Source organism: Micropterus salmoides, unplaced genomic scaffold, assembly GCF_014851395.1.
Source record: "Micropterus salmoides isolate LMB-PRFRI ecotype aquatic unplaced genomic scaffold, ASM1485139v1 Ms_hic_scaffold_22, whole genome shotgun sequence".
Classification (NCBI taxonomy): Eukaryota; Metazoa; Chordata; class Actinopteri; order Centrarchiformes; family Centrarchidae; genus Micropterus; species Micropterus salmoides.
The window spans coordinates 9502993-9521400 of NW_024041373.1; the positions used below are offsets into that span (position 1 = coordinate 9502993).

Genomic DNA, 18408 nt, shown 5'->3' on the forward strand with positions numbered 1-18408 from the left:
CCTTGAAACAAACCAACTGATCTCACCTCACTGGCAAATTCTCTATCACAAAATGTATTGGATTGATTTATTCAATGTAGAAAAGTTCCATGTTGAACAAAAAACCCTCCCCCTAACAGCAACTGTCCAATTATAGCTCAGCAACTTGGCATGGCACATCTGTCAAGCTTTGGATTTCTCCACATTTTGAAATGGTTTATATGGCCATGCTCAAAAACACAAATACAAGAGCAAAAGTGAAGGGAATTAAACAATGTGTTTGTCTTCTCTAATGTCAGCTGCAAACATTAGCATATCTAACTATTAGTACCTAGTGTTAAATCTAAGTCCAGGGGCATTTCATACTACACTGGTTTGTGGGGTTAAAGGTTGTGTTCTCCTACTACACAGCAAGGATGCTAACTTTTTGCCCGGGACATGTAGCTATAGCCTCCGTCTTGTAGCACAATATCATGTATGTAGCCATCAAGTGCTTATTTAAGAGTAGGGTTTCTTGTTTTAAGTCAGCTGGAAACAAAGTAAGATTAAGACAATGTTTTGAATCAACTCATGAAGTTAACATTAGGTTAATTAGCTAGCTAGCTGCAGTTGATAAAATGTGCTAGCCACAGAGGTCATTTCAGCCAACAAATCGCCGGGTGTCAGCTAGAAATGAGAAGTCTGCTTTTGGCTACCTCCATCTGAAAATCAAGGATCCATTGTTACCAGCAACAGAAACTACGAGGCAGAGCTGAATGTATGTATGGAAAGAGAATAATAGAGAATAATGGAATAATATAGGCATATATAATAACAACCAAATTGCAAAGAGAGGGCCTTACACCACATGGTGCTTCAGGAAACATTGCACTCTGCTACTATATCTGCCTTGAAAACCATCTGGGTTTTTCTCTGTGGCCATTTTATAAGCAGAACTGCCATGCGGGGCACAGTATGGCGCAAGCACAGATTCAATTATGAAGTGGGGGTGTTTGGCAGAAAGGTGTGTGTGCCAGGCTCTGTCTGTACGCTGCCTGAAGCTGATAGATGTGGAGACTTCTGGCCTGACAAGTAGTTTGCAACCTGTTTGTAATGTGAGAAAGGCCCATTGTGCTGCAGCGGAAAAACCCTGAGCACTCAGCTGTGTTTACAGCCCAGAGCACAGGACTGCAGACACACCTCTGAGAATCCCTCAACGGCCCCCTGCTCCAGAAAACACAGGGCAGAATCAGATGGAGACAAAGTAACACCATCCCATTTTCCCAGTCATGTACTCTGCGAGGCTGCCTCCCAATTAGCCACACCGCCGCTGCAGAGGCGAGATAACAATAGAAGCCCATGTATCCCCTAAAGACCTCACTAGAGGACCTCGTATTGATATCTCCTACATGTCACCACTGCCCTCACTTGCCTGGCAGCATGCCCGCACATTTTATATGAAGGAAAATCACCAGAGGGGCTGTAAGTCAATACAAGAAGAAAACAGCAGGACACAACATTAGGCTGAATGGTACATACTGTAATTAGTGAGATGCTGTAAGGAATAAATATGAAATATAATACAGCAAGATCAAGCTGCACAGTAAATCAAAAAACCCGATTATTGATGAAAGTACAAAAATGTTTCTGGCAAAACGTCAAGTGACACCCAGTGGAATGAACAAGAATATTCTGAGCTGACATCAAATAAAATAAAAACAACACATAATCAGTGGCAGATAAAATTATTTTAGAAAAAAACAAACAGCAGTTGTAAATATCTCATGTGTCCACTGATATTTTATCCTTCAATATTTCCTACAAGCGTAAGACATAATTTGACTTTTGTGACATGTATTGCAAAGTACAGAGCATCTCGCTCAGCATACTCTGTTTTAAGACAGGGAGGGAGAAAAATCTAAACATTGCATTTTCCACACAAAGAAAATAATAGTGTTCAAGTTAATTCCCATTCTGTAGCACCACAAATTAGTTATATCATGGACAAAATTACATGTAACTGAAGTCCAATCGTACGGAAAACACACAAAAGTGGCAAGCTGACCTAACAAAGAAGCATACATTTTAGTTTATGTGCTAGACTGTTAGCAGGAAAACATGTTTGGATTGTCCACTTGGTCCATGGCCAAAATTCAAACAGGCGGTTGTGGTGAGCGATTACTGATTTTATTCAGCTCCTAGTTTGGTTTCAGGTTGATTTTGTTTTTGTCACTGAAATTTAAGGGCCCTTTCACACCTGAAAGTCCTAACCAAGGTCCGAACCAAAGTTCATATTGTGATACATTCAGTTAGTTTTGGTTTGATTTTACATTGTGATTATACAAGAGCCTTAAAGAACTTTACTTTGCATCCTGACGTCCTCCCTTTGCTTGACATTGATTGGCTTGTAAACGGACGTGTGTCTGATGTGAGCATTTCGTCAATTCGGCGTGTAGCTTTGACAATAATCTTTGGCCTTAACAAGAATGAATGGACATATCGTTGCAACTATTGTTGTTATGGCATTACTACCTGTAATTTAGGTTTGGATCAAACAGAGAAGTCTGAAAGTCCGGACCAAAACAAGGTAGATGTGAAAGGGCCCTATAAGTGAGACTATGTCTTTTGAAAGAAGAAATAAAACATTCTTACTCTTAAAAGCGAAAATTGAAATGGGAAATGCACTAAACCCTTGCTCAATTCAATACACTCAGGGGTTTCGGTGATACAGCTCTATTTTATGGTGGCTAATGGTAGCTAATATTAGCCAACACTTTATAAATATTGCTGTGTGACTGACATTACTGAGCCAGTTCACGGACTCTTACTATATTTAACCATTTTACCATAATTCATTCTTTAACTTTGTGGCCACATGTTGCGGTTGTTCTGCAAAAGTCACACAGTCTCATTTTAAGGCTGATCATTTCAGCAGCTGAAAAAAGCTCAAGAGAGTTTAAAAGTGCAAAAAGTCACATAATTGCACGGCACTAGTAAGACACACCATGAAAACCCTTTTTCAAAAACATCTAAATTGAAGAAATAATCCCTATGTCGGCTTGGTCTCTCCTGGTTAAACTTAGGCTGGCGAGATTTAAGGAACTTGATTAGATATTTTGCATTTATATCAAGACCCTCCATTTGTAGATGGATAAAATGTTACACAGACTTTCTAAGGTTTTGTGCTAGAAACTTTCAGCAGTACCACAGAGGCTTTGCAGTAAATGGATATGGGGTCACTCAGACTGCAAAGCTGAGGTCAGGCTCTCAGAGAGCCAGTCTGTGTGTGAGTGGTCATAAAACACTACAAGCATCCATTTCAAATGCCCCAGCTGTCACTGAAGTACTGGTCCTCTTCTTCCTCCTCTTCCTCTTCTTCCTCCTCAGTCCCATTTTTCATGAGGTCATCATCTTGTAACTCACACACTTCCTCTTCCTCCACTTCCTCCTCTTTCAGCTGTGCGAGCATGGTTTGTAAAGTGGCTTTTACTTCCTGAACCTCCTTTTCTAATGACTGTGCAGTGTGAGTTAAGGAAGGATCTGATGCTACAGACACAAACGGGGAGAGTCACACATTAACATGTAAACAAAAGAGCAAGCCAGCACACAAATATCAGGGAAAATGTGACACCCGTGGCCCTTGACCGTTAATGGTGATAGCAGAGGACAGCCATAACCAGATGAAGTCATCAATCTCCAATTTTGGCCATCGAACGGATTACTGGGACAGATCATCAAGTCATACCCAATTTAACCCAATCCAATTCACTATTCATGAGCTCATCTCGTCTGTGAATCTGGGTGGCAGTGCGGGGAGCAAACAGACTGCCCAGCTAAATTATTCATAAACCATCAATGAAACGGGATAGAGGGTCATCAGTGGGTGGGATTGTTTAACCTGCGTAGAAACTCAAATTAATCGTGTGAGTGTCCAGTTTAAGTGGCAAATCAAAGGGACGGCTTTGATGGCAGATGGGGCCTGATGGCTCGTTTTACTGTCTGAATGGACACAGATTGTCCTCATTCATAATTAACCAGCCATTAAAGAGCTTTTCATGAATACTGCAGAAGGTTCGACGAGACTTCTAAGGCAACGTGGTCCAAATGGGACGACGGAGTTCGGAATTATGTTCAAGACCTTTAAATCTAACCACTCAGATCGACATCATTTCGCCTGTTTTTTTTTTTTCCCAGTTCCAGTCTCTGTGGTTGTCCATGCACCTCCTTGTATTGAGAGCAGGGACTCAATTAAGACCCTTAGAGACTGGAGATTTGAGCTTCCCGTCACTATGGCAACAGGAGCATCATCCCAACTTCAGCTTCTGTTCAATTTCTGTAACTAAACAACAATATTGTCATGTATCTTCAGCGTCCTCGGAGTCCACAGCACTTTTGCTTGAGTGCATGGACTTCAAAAGGCTGAGATGAATGACATGCAAGGACACAAATACAGAGAGATGGAGAGAAGCGGGCCAATCTGTGTCTCTCTCCGACTGCCAGGCCGCATTGAAATCATGCAAATAGTGGGAGAGCCTGTACTGACCCCTGGTAGCACAGCGGGGGACGTGAATCTCTAATCAGTTGGGAAAAAAGTCCGGCCACACAACAGAGAGAGTGAAGGACATACTGTATAACACATGGCTTTTAGATCCAAAACCTAAATAGACATCTTCAATCAGATTAGGTTAAGTAAGTAAGATAAGTATTCCTGGCAGCCTGTGTTCAAAGAAGATAAATGAGGTGCAACACTAAATTGATTGAAAAAAAAAACAGCAGGTCAGGTGGCAAATTTTCTTCATCCCCGTGTTGAAATATTGCCTTTTCTATCTGTCTTAATAAGCCCACAGCGTGGAGGGGAAAAGTGGAACGAGAAAAACACACCAATCTATTTCCAATCAGCTTTCTAATTAGCGCGGAAAATGATGTATTGTGACCTGTAATCAGCTTCAACACTTTCATTTGAGTCATTTTCATGGATATTGTAATTTCCTCCGAGCCAGACCCAGCAAGTGGAAGTGGGCAGGCGGAGGAGGGGCGAGGAGAGGAAGGGAGGGTCAGCAGGAGGATGGACATTAAGATATGACGGGAGCAGAGTCATTACAGTGACATTCCCTTTATCTGACGTGGAGCTGGCCCTATCGGGCCGACTTTAATCTCAGCTCGTGGTGACTGGCAGGCCACATCAAGGACCCTCTAATAACCTCGCTTGGACTTTTACCATTTCATTTTCAGTCGGCACGTCCAGCCTGTCAAGAAAAATCCTCTGATCCCAGTTTATCTTCAATTCCCTCCCTGAATGGACCCATAATGTCAAATAAGACAGGTTGATTTTTTTTTTCCCTCGAAAGGTAAAGTCACAGAAAGCAAACATCAGTCAGCCTAAGGATAGTTTGGATGTGTACTTTTGAGAGTTGTAAGGCCTCGAGGAAACTAGGTCCTTAAGATGGATGGACACAGACAGAACCACACACACACAGATAGTATACAGTTTATTTGATATATGTATATTTAGAGAGCAGTGAAAGGATATGGGTGAGGGCTGGATCCCGGTTCAGTATGGCCATCTGCAATTCATCTTCCAAGGTCATTAGTCTGTCACTGATCAGCTCGCAGCGCTCTGTCAGGTCTGCAGCCTCAGCCTCGCTGCACCCGTCCTGGCAGAAAAAGGAAACAAGGGATGAAATGATGGGTGAAGAAAGGAAGGGAGGATCGACAATTGAAGCTGCAGTGGTTCAAATTTATGTCTGATATTGAAAATGAATGAACACAAAAAGTCTGTCTGACAGTAGCAACAAACAACCCAGCAGGCTATAAAGAAAATTTGGTACTGTTATAACAAGAAAGCTGTTAAGTGTTTGAGTCATCAGTAATCAAGTGTTACCACAAACACCTCCAATATAACTTATTTTTTTAAAAAATGGTCACGCTGTTTGTTAGTGCCACAAAGTAAGAAGAAGGTACACTCTTTGTGACTAACAGCATGGCTATACTTTAGTACAGTACTTAAAAGGGTAAACCAACAAACTTTTGTTATATTTTTCACAGAACCTCTAAAACAAGTGTAATGATACATTATTATAAAGTATCTTGTGATTCAATATGCAGTTCATTAATCACCATAACTACACAGAAAACAATCCATGCAGTTAAATATTTTATTACAACCCTTGTCTTGTAGTGTCTCATAGGACAATAATCAAAACCATAACTCACTCGTGCTTATAATAAACAGTGCTGCAAAGTTAACGCCAGTTCAACAACACCTGTAACACTGTTGTGTCATCTGCTGTGTTTAATCTGATATTATATATTTATTTATTTTATTTATTTATTTACCAGTAAAGTAGGTACTGTAGACTGATGACATTGATGATTAAGATACAGAGGCCTACTTTAGTGGCAAAGATTTGTTTTATGATTTAATACTAATGCCTCTATGTGACCTACATAAGCAAATAAGACCATCAGCTAGTAGACTGGTTTTCAACTGGGTCAGATTCACCACAAAATCACACAAAACAAATTACGGCGTGCACCACACATACCAGAAGAGCCTATGTTTACATTTTCCCAGGCAAAGTTTCGCAGTTATTAGTAGGTTAGCCCAGTGTTTCCCAACCCTCTCCTGGAGGCACACTAGTCCTGCATGTTTTAGATCTCTCCCTGCTCCCACACAGCTGATTCAAATGATCATCTCGTTATGAACTGCTAAAGCTGTTAAATCAGCTGTGTGGGAGCAGGGACAGACCTAAAACATGCAGGACTAGTGTGCCTCCAGGAGAGGGTTGGGAAACACTGGGTTAGCCAGCTATTTTTGATGTTATATTTTATGTTTATGGATGATAGTGGGGCAGGATCAGCACAGAGAAAAAGCTAAACAGGGGCGGTGATAGAGCAAAGGTGAAAACATGAGTCAACCTCGGTCATTCAACAGATGGAGAGAAGTGACGGATTTGAAAGGGGGGGGTATCAGGTTGGTGGAGGAGCAGAGTGCAGTAGGGCAGAGCATTCAGGGACAGTGCCGGCCATAATTAGAACAGGCCCCTTTGCAGACATGGTGTCCTAGTTTCTTCACACTTAACAAGCACAGAGAACACAAACACACGCTCCAGAGTACACAGACGCACTTTGGGCAAATAGACTCACACACCTGCACGCAGACCCAGTGTTCTCGTCGAACAACACATAGAAAGCAACCTAACCTGACTCATAGCTGCAGGTAGGAAATATTAACTCCCTGCAGCTCAGAGGTGTCAGAACAATCACTGGAAAGTCATGTCTCTGGTCTCCGTCCTGGAATAGCGCTCCTTCTCCGGATGATGTAACACCCCAAAACAATTGTACTACAGGCCCGAGGCGCGACAATATGTACAAGCCATCCCTGATGCAATTAAGATATAAAGTAAGACTTAAAGGCACAACAGGCCACAGGACAAATAATTTAAAGTATTTGGATGGTTGTGTATTTGTGTGTGAGGCACTTGATTGAATGAAAAAACAATAACTAACACAGGTCCGTCCTCAGGTGTCACCTTAGGAGATGCAGGGATCACTGTCCTCCTATACCAAGACGGAAGACAGTCAACTTATTCACTGTGCTGTTTGTTTGTCAAAGTTAGGAGCTTCTTTAGCAGATAAAAGCCCAGTGTTTGTGTAGCTGATTGATTCTATACTTTCCAGCCTCCAGTCAGCATTTGTAAAATCAATCCAACCACAGGATAGAAAACAAAAGCTCACTTCGCCGAATGGCACTGTTGAAAGCTTCCCAAACAGTTTCTTAGCATCTTTGTACACAAACCTTAAAAAAAAAGAAAGAAAAGCTGTTACAACCGTTCAAAATCTGTTATTTCGCTCCTGAGGTGGTGATCAAAACAATACAAATTACTTTCTCTGCTGCCACTGCCTTTGACAAACAAGAAACATGGGAAATGAGATTTCAACAACATGTCAATTTGCATGATAGAATCCCAGGTATACATGTATTTGCGTATTGACTCTTGATGCAAAAATAGTGCTGATATTATTAGACCAAAAGTAAACAAAGCAGACTGCAGAAGCATGAACTTGAGCCAATTATTTGTAAATTCAATATTCAGACTCATGTATGCACTGGTATGGTTATTTAACCAATAATGAGTGAGAGGCAGCAGGTAATTGTGCATGTTCCCATGGGTGCTGTTAGGACCGACACTTTGTACTGGGCAGGCAATAGAAAGCAATAATAACGCACTGTTATAACACTCAAGGCAATAATTGCTTTTACAAACAATAAAGTAGCTGAATTCATTTCAAACTCAAAAGGAAATCAACTAGCTTATGATTAACTAGTGTCTTTGTTATCACTGATGCTTTGTTAGTAAGTAACTGAGAACACACTTAGAAATACTATGCATTTCCCAGACCATCTACGAGATCATCTACAAACATACAGTGACAGTTTAAGGTGTTAGTCTCTAGCTGTGTCCCAGTTCCATACTGCACACTGCAGGTTTGGAGTATGCAGGGTTTTCACATTGGAAAAGTGACAAAAATAAGTTTACTCCAAAAAAGAAAGTATGAAGACTAAAAAACAAATCTTTTTTTTGTTTTTCCAAGATCTTTCTTAAGTCGGACCGCCATCTGCAATTGTTTTTTGAGTTGTGTTCCAATTCCATACTACATTAGATTTATTCATTTAGCTTTTATCCAAAGCGACTTACAATTGCTATACATGTCAGAGGTCGCTCAATTACCTCCATAATTGTCCACAATTTTGGAAAAATATCTCACTTTCTTTTTGTGACGTTTGATTGGCAGTGATATTGCCAAGTTGCAGTTTGACAGCACATGTACTTCTTCTAATACCTGTTAGTACAAAATGCTAAAGTGAGTGAAAAGGACCAGGTTAAGTAAATCCGATAGTTTGGTAATTGGTAGTACGCCCATGTTAGTGAGTCTCTTGTAACTGCAGTGTCACAGTATAATGTTATCACTGGTATAGTAGCGACTGTACATAGTTTGTATGCAGTAAGGATTCAGGACACTGCAATCATCTCTTGTCAACAGTTTAAACAGGGCTTGTGTGAATGTCATGGTATTATCCCAAAAAACTACCTGATTAAAAAGCGAATCAAAAGCCATCAACATTTCAGTTTAATAATGTCTCTATTCCTGTTTGGTACTGTAGTTCAGAATGAAGAGGGGAATCTAAGGACCTTGAGAGGATAAAAGAACAATTAGTGGAGATTAGAAGAAAAAAAGGTAGTGCTAAAACACACACTTGCACACACACCAATCAATCTCCACTGTGGCAGCAGGGCAGCCGCTTGGCAGCAGCTAAGTGGAAATCATTTACTTAAAGTCATTATGGAAAGGAGAAAGAGGTCAGATGCTCTGCGAGGCAGAGAATCCAACTCCTCCACAGCGCGAACATCACCAAGACAAAGATACCAATACCACTTAACAGCCATCATATCACTTGACTCAGTGATACATCATACTTTATTGTGATTGTATCACTGTAAAATTCCTCAAAGTTGCCTAGTACAGAAATCATGTCACTGTCCTCTACACCTTGTGCATGAGCATAAACTGGCCGTTCCAACCTTAGAAAGCCTACTGTTAAGCCTGTCAAGCTTTCTGTTCTTGCACAGCACATTATAAAAACTTTACAAACGCTGGCACATTTACAATTAAAATACCAGGTCATATTTGAAACAACTTCTCATTTCTAGCTTTAGAATTTGACAGCAAAATGACAACTGTTGCAAGCAAATGTTAATTACAACTAATCAAGCAAACTAGCTCTGTGAGTTGAGTTTAAATGTTGACATCGTCTTATCCTAGTGCCCTCCGGGTGCAGGTACAAGACTGAAGTGCGAGAGGGATCACACCGGGAGCAGCCTAATCCCCGCAGTCATAGCCACCTTAAATAATAGGCCTCGCTGAACTGGCAATGGGTGTTGTCTGTCACTATGCTGTAACCGTCTGCTATTGTTGTCTGATGTGTACAGTGCTGTGAAAAGGAATTTCCCCTTAGGGACAGTAAAGTCTCTGGCTGAGTTTTCAATATTTTCAGTTGACTCGTTTTAAAACAAGAGTACTGTAAAGGGTCTCAAATATGCACTTGTGATACCGTGCTAAAAGAGTAAGGTAAATGCTACATGTCCCCGGCAAAAAGTTAGCTTCCTCACCGGTTGTTGATTTATGTAGGCGACACAGAAATAAATACTTTTTATCTTATTGTATTGCCCTAGCTAGTTAGTCCTAGTTGATAAGGAAATATGTACGATCACACCTGTGTGTTTCATTCCGTTTGGCTACAACTTACAAGCAAGACATAGATTAAACTTATGCTTCATTGTTTGTATTTTCAAGCAGTATGGTTAAATTTTTAACGTTACAACAGAAAAATCTTTGAGGGTGAGCACTAAACCATGAGCTTGACAAATGTAACGCTATCTTGCATAATGCTTATTCTTGTGTAGCGGGAGTGGCCATATCCAGACATGCAAACGTTTGCAGCTTAGCTTTTACAAAGGCACCACTTTCCAAACTCTATAAGCAGTACTGCTTTTACTACAGCCTAATGCACATAGCTTCAACATGTGGAGCGGTCTCAGATATGATTCATGCTGCAATAATTCTGTTCAAATATTGACAAATTTTTAAGTGCTAAATAACAACCTGTTGGAGCATTACATGGGACACTCCCCGTAACAAGTTCAAGTGCCCTTTTAACGTTTGGCTACCAGGTCTGTAAGAGTATAAATGAATGAATGAATTTAAAGCAGGGAGGTGCTGAAAGGAGAACACATGCTCAGCAAAACCCTCCACTGTATAAATCAAGGTCTGCTAAAAAGGCATCGACAGGCAGCCAGCCACACCAACAGAGGCTTCTCATGTAGATCAGTATTGATCAGACAGACAGATAGGTGACAGAGGTCATGTTTAAGTTAAGGTCAACTAATTGATTCTTCTTTGTCCATTTAAGGCAAGCATAAATAAAACACTTTAATTACACTGATAACATTCAACCATACAGTGACAGTGTTAGCATTACCAACCTCTGGGTGATTGTCCTCCATACAGAACAAAAACTCCTCCAGCTTCTGCAACAAAAGGGAAGCATTTGTTGAGGCCACACAGTCATAAGCTTGCTCATGAATTATTGAAAATGCAATTATGTTGGCTGTGTACTGTATGTGTGCAGCATCATCATAATGAGAAGAGGTTGTAATTATTCATCACCAAAACTGACAAGGGGAAAATAGATTAACTGCCTCATCTGTACTGCAGGTTTCCTTTGTTAGTATTCCAAGTGTGTAATTGTACATTCTTCACTAAGGAAGGCGGTAATTACTGTACCTATTGGAGGCTAACATATTGTTTGTGGCTTTAGGGTAAGTACATAATAAGGCACAGTAACAACAAATAATAATGAGCAAAGTTTTAATTATTATTTTTTTAAATTAAAAATGGGGTAACGTGTAACAGCTTCAACACTTCGCTCTCCGGTAAACAACAGGTGCAGTTGACCATCTATAACCCTTCATACGATATCTGTATCAGATCGTTTAAACATTACAATTTTTAAGACTTCACACAAACTGGATAGCTTTTGTTCTCATCCATCTCACAGCAACATATAATTTGTCACATGCTGTTTCCAAGGAACAGATTGCAAAGGCGGGTATAAACTGGATAACATACTCTTCTATTGTCTGTTGCCTTGAGATGAAAACTCTCATATCTACCAAATTAGTGTCCAGATATATGTTTGTTTCACCCAAGAATAGGCCAGAGTTGCAGGACAAAACATTTTCAATGAATGTGCTGCTATCTATCTCTTGTCTTGAGAAGATGTTCCAAGGTGCTTATTCTTATGAAAAAACATGTTAGCTGGTTAGACAGGGCAATGTGCTGTCATTCATGTTAAATGTTATTAAAGGGACACTTAACAGTACAAAGGTGTTTTTGCGTCTCTGTCCATGAATTTTGTGCATTCTTTTAATTGTATTTTGTCCAAACAAATCAAAGCAAAAATTGTGACTCATTTCCAAAGAAAATGTCTTTCATTGCTCTGAATGGATGTTATAAAATATTCAAGGATTTGGACTAATATCTAAAACTTTTAAAATGTATTGCAGCCTAGGGTGAATTCAGAGGACATTTTGCTACATTGAGCTCCAGTTGTTTCTATCTTAGAGGACACAGAAAATAGAGCGCACAGGACACAAAAAGAGAGAAATTGGTTGGCTGTCTCACCTTTTAGTTCTTGGAGAAATGTTAGGAGGGGCCAGGCTTTAGGAGGAGAAAGAATAGCAGAGAGAAACAAAGGGAAAGCAGAAAATAGATCCATGCAGTTTGTAAAATGCGGTCAGGCAGGGCAGGGAAAGAAGACATCAATGCGAGTGTATATTTATGAAAATGTGAGACAAGGTAAAGAGGGTAAACAGTAGGAGAATTAAACATAATAATGAAAATCCACAGCTTCCAGTTTTAATTCATGCCAGTGGAAATTCTACCAACATCAGCAAAAATGGACAAATATGCACTTATGGCCACAGTCCAGTAAATTCATACTGAAAGTAAATTGAAAATATATTATCAAGAATGTTGAAAAACAGCAAATGTTATGTTAAATCACAATCTGTGAGCCATACTAACAAAATATAGTCTCTCAAAAACATGTCTGGCAAGTGTGCAATTTTATTTTTATTAATGCTGGCTGTGTTGGCTTTGTTCCTATCTCAGACTACGTGGGTGGAGGAAAGTGTGAGGAGAGGAGAGAATGAGTTGGACTATGCCCTGAGGCAGTGGACCTCAACTCGCTGTGAGATAGACCAGCACAGAGCGCTCACATAAACACACACACATGCATTCTCAATAAATGCATGTAACCATGCATAAAGAGACTCTTAAATCTGGACTCCGAAGAATGAAGCTCTTCAAGGAAGCCAAAATATTTCCAAATGTTTGCCTCCATCATGCCTACATTTAGAAATACCTTTGAGCAAACGTGTTAATAGACTGCTGCTCATCTAAATGTAGTCAACAGACTTTTATATTCTGACAACAGCGGTATGTACAAACTGAAAATGTCCCCTCCAGTAAAGTGGTAAGACTGACTGAGCAGGACTACTTTATTTGAGGTCATGCTTCACACCACAGTGACATAAAGAAAACAAGAAAAGTGAATATGAAAAAGTGGCAAAAATTTGTTGCGTGGAAAGGTCATCTTTTACATTCAAGATACTAAAAATCTCAGCATATCAATCCGTCATGCACGAATCCACAGGCATTTAGATGAAAAACACACTGTGTGTTGTTAGCAAGACATTGCTGCGTTACCTTAGTGAACTCTGAGTGCTGCAAGTTTGCCTCGGGACACCAGCGCCCTCCTAAAGCAGTCAGCATTGCGCAGTCTTCTTCGTCTTTGGTACACGGCTGGGTAGGCAAATAAACCGCTGCAGTGGGGAGGTCCTCGATGTCTACTCCACTGCAGCTTGGAGTCCGCAGCTGGAGGCCTCGCAAGAACAGGTTACATGCTTCCAGGTCGGCTTCCCAGATCCGCTCCAAGCCTGGACAGCCACAGCTACAGAGAGGAACAGACCAGTATGTTATACAGTACTAAAAAACACTGTACGATGCAATCCAAGATGTGATAAGATACACTGATCTGATATACAACATGGTATAGCATAATGATATATAATAGCATACACATTAGTAACATCATGCTGTAGGATACAACAGTGTCATGCAATATGGTACAATGTGGAACAATATTATATTTGCTTTCTTGCGGAGAGTTAGATGAGAAGATCAATACCACTCACACTGAATTCACATTTATAAGGCTGCAAGATGCTGAACAGATAGTTTGTTGTAAAGTAACCTGATTTCAGTACAATGGCACATTCAAAAATTATTTTAAAATACATCGAGGTGCAGTATGACCTCATGACTGTGAATTGCTGCATGGTAACTGAGCACAGTACTTGTACACGCACAGTAAAGGACATCTTTAATAGCATCTCTGTAATAAAGCACTGACAAAGGAGCGATAGGGGAGAAATGAATCATTCAAAGATTGTAATTCCATTGACAAAATGTAATGAGAGTGAACGTCCTCCTGGTGGGCTGACCTTTTCTTCAAAGAGCTGCAGCGAAGAGAGAAAACAGAGCCCGGATGGGTTCATCTTTGCCGGGGTCATTGAGCAGGAGTTCGGCGGGAGGACAAGAAGATTGCTTTTTGTTTATCTACTCACTGAGTTACAATCAGTCATCCTTTTTCACTCTCCCTCATCCTCACCCTGACCTGTGTGATACCCCAGTTGTAAGCTCCCAGTGTAAAAACAGAACAGAACAATTAAAGCAGCTACATCTGATTGAATATATTATTCAAAAAATTAGCAATATGGTCACTGACCAGTGGAGTCCTCTCTTCAATTATTTAGTTTAAGGTGGTCACTGTGTGAAAGGAAATATGTGTGTTTTCCAGTAACACCAAACACTTTTGGTATCCCCACATAGTATCCGCATAATGGACTATACAGTCTATGGATGAGGGTACTGATTTTGAATTATAAGCAGGTTGTTTTGGCTTTAATTTTCTTGAAATGAAATACTCCTCCACTGACACATTTGAGACCTCTGACCTTCAAAATATTCATATGTATTCCTCTTCTTCTTTAAGTGACCTTTTAGATAACAAATCATTCCCAAATAATTGTGGCCCCAGGTGACATGTTAGGAACCAAATCCATTGATCTTGTTAGAAATTCTAACTTTAATATGGTTTAAGAGACACACAGAAATGGCAATGTTCCACACTAAAGAGCGCAAATATTTCAAAGTAAGAAAGAAATTCTGCCTCTACCTTACTGCTTGACAACTAATCTGCTTCCAGGAATCCATCGTGTGAAGAAATCAAACTAAAGCTGACAGGATGCTGGGACAAAGATGTGGCTTTTATACAGTCTGAGAAGCATTGAACATCTTTAAGGACGAAATGTCCTCAATCTCTCGGTATGTGCCAATTTCCAACCCAGGAGGAGGTTCTCTGTCACAAACACTAATTCTCACATTGACTGACTGAATGATAAAATAAACAGAACAATTTCATACCCTAAGCACAAATATACTTACATGTAAGCCTCTATAATATATTCAGTATTTTCACCTAGAGAGTGCCTCCCTGCTGAGCAGCAAGATTTGAGAAATTCTCCATCATATATAAACAAATTCAAAGGCAAAATGCACCCAGACAATATTGTAATCTCTCCCTCTGTTCCTTCCTCTCTAAGTGATGAGGCCCCCTGAAAATTGAATGCCACTTGTTTTCCAGCCCATCTCCTGCCTGAAAAGGCTGCCAACCTCTGTACCCTGCCAACGCACGCCTCTCAGCCGCTCTCTAACCTTCATTTGGCGCACACACAATAGAAAAATTGCTCGGCCCAGCCCCCCTGCCCTCGCCAATTCGCTGCTCAACACCGCTGCTTCTGAATTCTGCAATAGTGGGGGACGCACCCAGTGAGCCATGCCATTGTTATTTGTCTCTTCTGAAGTGGAGAGGGACACACACACACACACACGCACAGATATGGGTGGGCACACATGTGTTAACTTACACACATACCCATAAATCATTCTCTGTGGGGATTGAGTTGTACAATCATAAATTCCCCTAAAAATGTCAAAGCCGGCCTCATCTATCACAAAAACTTCTCTTCAGTGAAAACCACAATTCATTATAAACAACTGCCTTTGGAATTAGGGTTCTTTGTACTGAAAATTCAGACAACACATCAGCTACCAAGCATCCCTGTGATGGTGGCGTCCTGGTGCCCATCAGTGTGAACTCTTTGCCCAGGGGTTAATTGGTGGCAGCCGCTTGGCCTGCCATCTGATGTGGCAGGGTGTGGGTGTGCTGCTCTGCTGATGGTGCAGTAATAAGAAGGACAGACAGGCAGGCACACTCCTTCTACAGTCTCTCACTCCCCCCCGTGGGACTGCTGACTGACAGGACTGCTCTTTCTCCTCAAGGCAATATGTACACACACACAGACAGCTACGGAAGAAGGATTATAAATATAACTGTTGAACCAAGGAGCAGCGGTCTGGTCCTGCTGCTACCAGTAGGTTCAGTGTGCCTCCAGAGTGAAAAGGCACAAAGCAGGTTCACACACTATCCGACCAATATTCTGAACTTCAGCTACATCTTCAGGTGTCACACATTACCAGTAATAGGCCGTGAAAAACAACTATCTTCAGTCACACCTGGACTTTCTGGCTATCTAAAGATCAAGCTGCGAGTGTATTTTGGTTAAAGTAAGTTCCAACTCCTCAAAAAATTACTCTTCTGAATAAAATAAAATGAATGCGACTTTCGCCTATACACTCAAGTCAGCGTCTGTGATGTTTAGGATCCCCAAAAGCCATTAACACTAAGAGAAATCACACATTAGAAAGGAAAAACGGAGATGGTAATCAGACAGCAACATCTCAAATAACACCAGCTGAGGAGAGGTGCTAATAATATGATGAAATACAAGGCGGGGACTATTGGATGAGGTGTGATGGATGGTGGATTAACAGAACTGTTTGAACTGATGGTGGGTGGCTTGATGTCTGGGGAGGTGTTTACAGCAGATGATTGAACAACCCATATTCCTTTGTTTCAAACACCTTACATATCTCTTATGTACATTCACAATTTTGTACATTTAAAGTGATGAGTTTTTCCCCCCACTCAGTTTCCCTGCTTAGATGCTCTCAGCTTGTCCTCGACTCACCTGAGAGAACATGTCTTGTACTTGTATTTTAATGCCGTCAACACCAGTTGCATTGTATCCATTAAATATGACAAATGACATCTCAACAGAAGAATGCATAAACTGCAGGAAAAATACGAGAGGCATTTCCTAATGAAACATCTACATAATGTATTAAACAACTGTGCTGTGCTGCTAATCTGAATAAAATGCTTTTTGTTCTGGTGACACACTTACAGCATCTGCGCTGCTCTAACATCCTGTTCTAGTCTTTAGCAAGGAAGAGATAATTGGTTTTTTCAACACAATCCGTCTCCACGGAGACCAGACATCTCACCAGTACTAATCTGCCTCTCTCCTTCCCTCCCCGCTCCTCCTCCCCTCACCTCCACACTCCATCAACAGTAATGTACATTAGAGCTGACAGATAAAATGTACAGTGGATGATGGGTGGGTGTGTATGTGTGTGTGTGTGTGTGTGTGTGTGTGTGTGTGTGTGTGTGTGTGTGTGTGTGTGTGTATCTGCATGAGGGGACAACTGCACATTCATTCAAGCCAGATATTGTTACTGTGCCAAACTGGAGCTGGTGGAGGCTACTGGTCCTTGCCTGAAGCCAAAGCTGTACTTGTGATTTCATCTGGACCGCCTCTGGTTATTGAGGCGGATCTGAGCCAAATCAATTAATATAGTATGTGGTGAGCAGGGAAATTACTTTACAGTACCCAATACTCAAATATGTGTCCTTTAATGTGATTTTTCTTTCAATGATGATGTGGTTAGATACATCTGTTCACACGAAAAGGGAAGGAATACATGGCTGGTAGTATTGTCTTCAAACAGAGTTGCTAAACACCTCAGCGCACTGAAGGAAGCCATCTGACTCTGTGAGGAGCAAGCTTGTTGACGGGTGCAGGTAGAGAAGGCCTAGAGCTCTCCCGTTTGACTGGTCCGCCAATAAGGGAGAAGTTGACCCCTTGAGACACAGCCCCACCTCATTTGCATAATGAGGCAGAAATGCATAGAGAAATGTAAAAAGGACAGGCAGAAATAAATACCATTGGGGAAATAAATAGGGTAGAAAATGCGACGGAAGAATAAAACAGACATAAATAAATACATTTAAAAAAGAAGTAATTAATAAGATTATAACGGACAATAAATAAATAAGGTAATTATTACAAAGGTGAAAAAGTAAAGAGGCTAATTAAAATAGATATATACATTTATGTCTCCTTGTATAATTTAATTACTGCCTACATTTATTTATTTACTTTATTTTTTTGTGCATTTAATCGGATGCTTATTTATTTATTGAGTATTTATTTATTTCTGTCTTTATTTCTGAATTTGTCAGGATCAGTCCTCTATAAGAATGAGGTGCAGGGCAGCAGCAAAGAGGAGGAGCTGGGCAACAGAGAGGCATGATGACAGTGAGATCCACACTTCTGGAGGGCTTCCCAGAAGGCGGCTCCAGGGCAGGATCAGAACAGGCAGGTATTGGGCTAGCTGGCTCAAGACACAGGTTCCAAACCTGAATCCAAACCTAATCGACTGAAGTGAAGGTTTGGATTAGCAGGTCGGAGTGAAGGCTGGCGGCTAGCATGCTGCAGGTCAGCCGACTGGGGAATCCAAGGAGGCTGGAGTGAAAGGCCCAGGGGAAACAGAAAGTGGAGCAGAGCTAATGTGGAACTT

At 40.9% G+C, this 18408-nt stretch overlaps 1 protein-coding gene across 3 annotated transcripts in view; it reads right to left on the reverse strand.

Annotated features, from left to right (window-relative positions):
* Positions 1-1477: 1477 nt before the first annotated feature.
* disc1 (DISC1 scaffold protein) overlaps positions 1478-18408 on the reverse strand; it is a 46962-nt gene continuing 30031 nt past the window's right edge. For all 3 annotated transcript variants that reach the window (XM_038737457.1, XM_038737456.1, XM_038737458.1), the window contains exons 11-14: positions 13291-13534; positions 11004-11048; positions 5489-5612; positions 1478-3474 (exon numbers count right to left, since the gene is read on the reverse strand). In XM_038737457.1, coding sequence (XP_038593385.1) covers positions 3278-3474; positions 5489-5612; positions 11004-11048; positions 13291-13534 — 610 coding nt within the window. In that variant the 3' untranslated portion in view covers positions 1478-3277. The remainder of the gene's footprint in view (positions 3475-5488; positions 5613-11003; positions 11049-13290; positions 13535-18408) is intronic.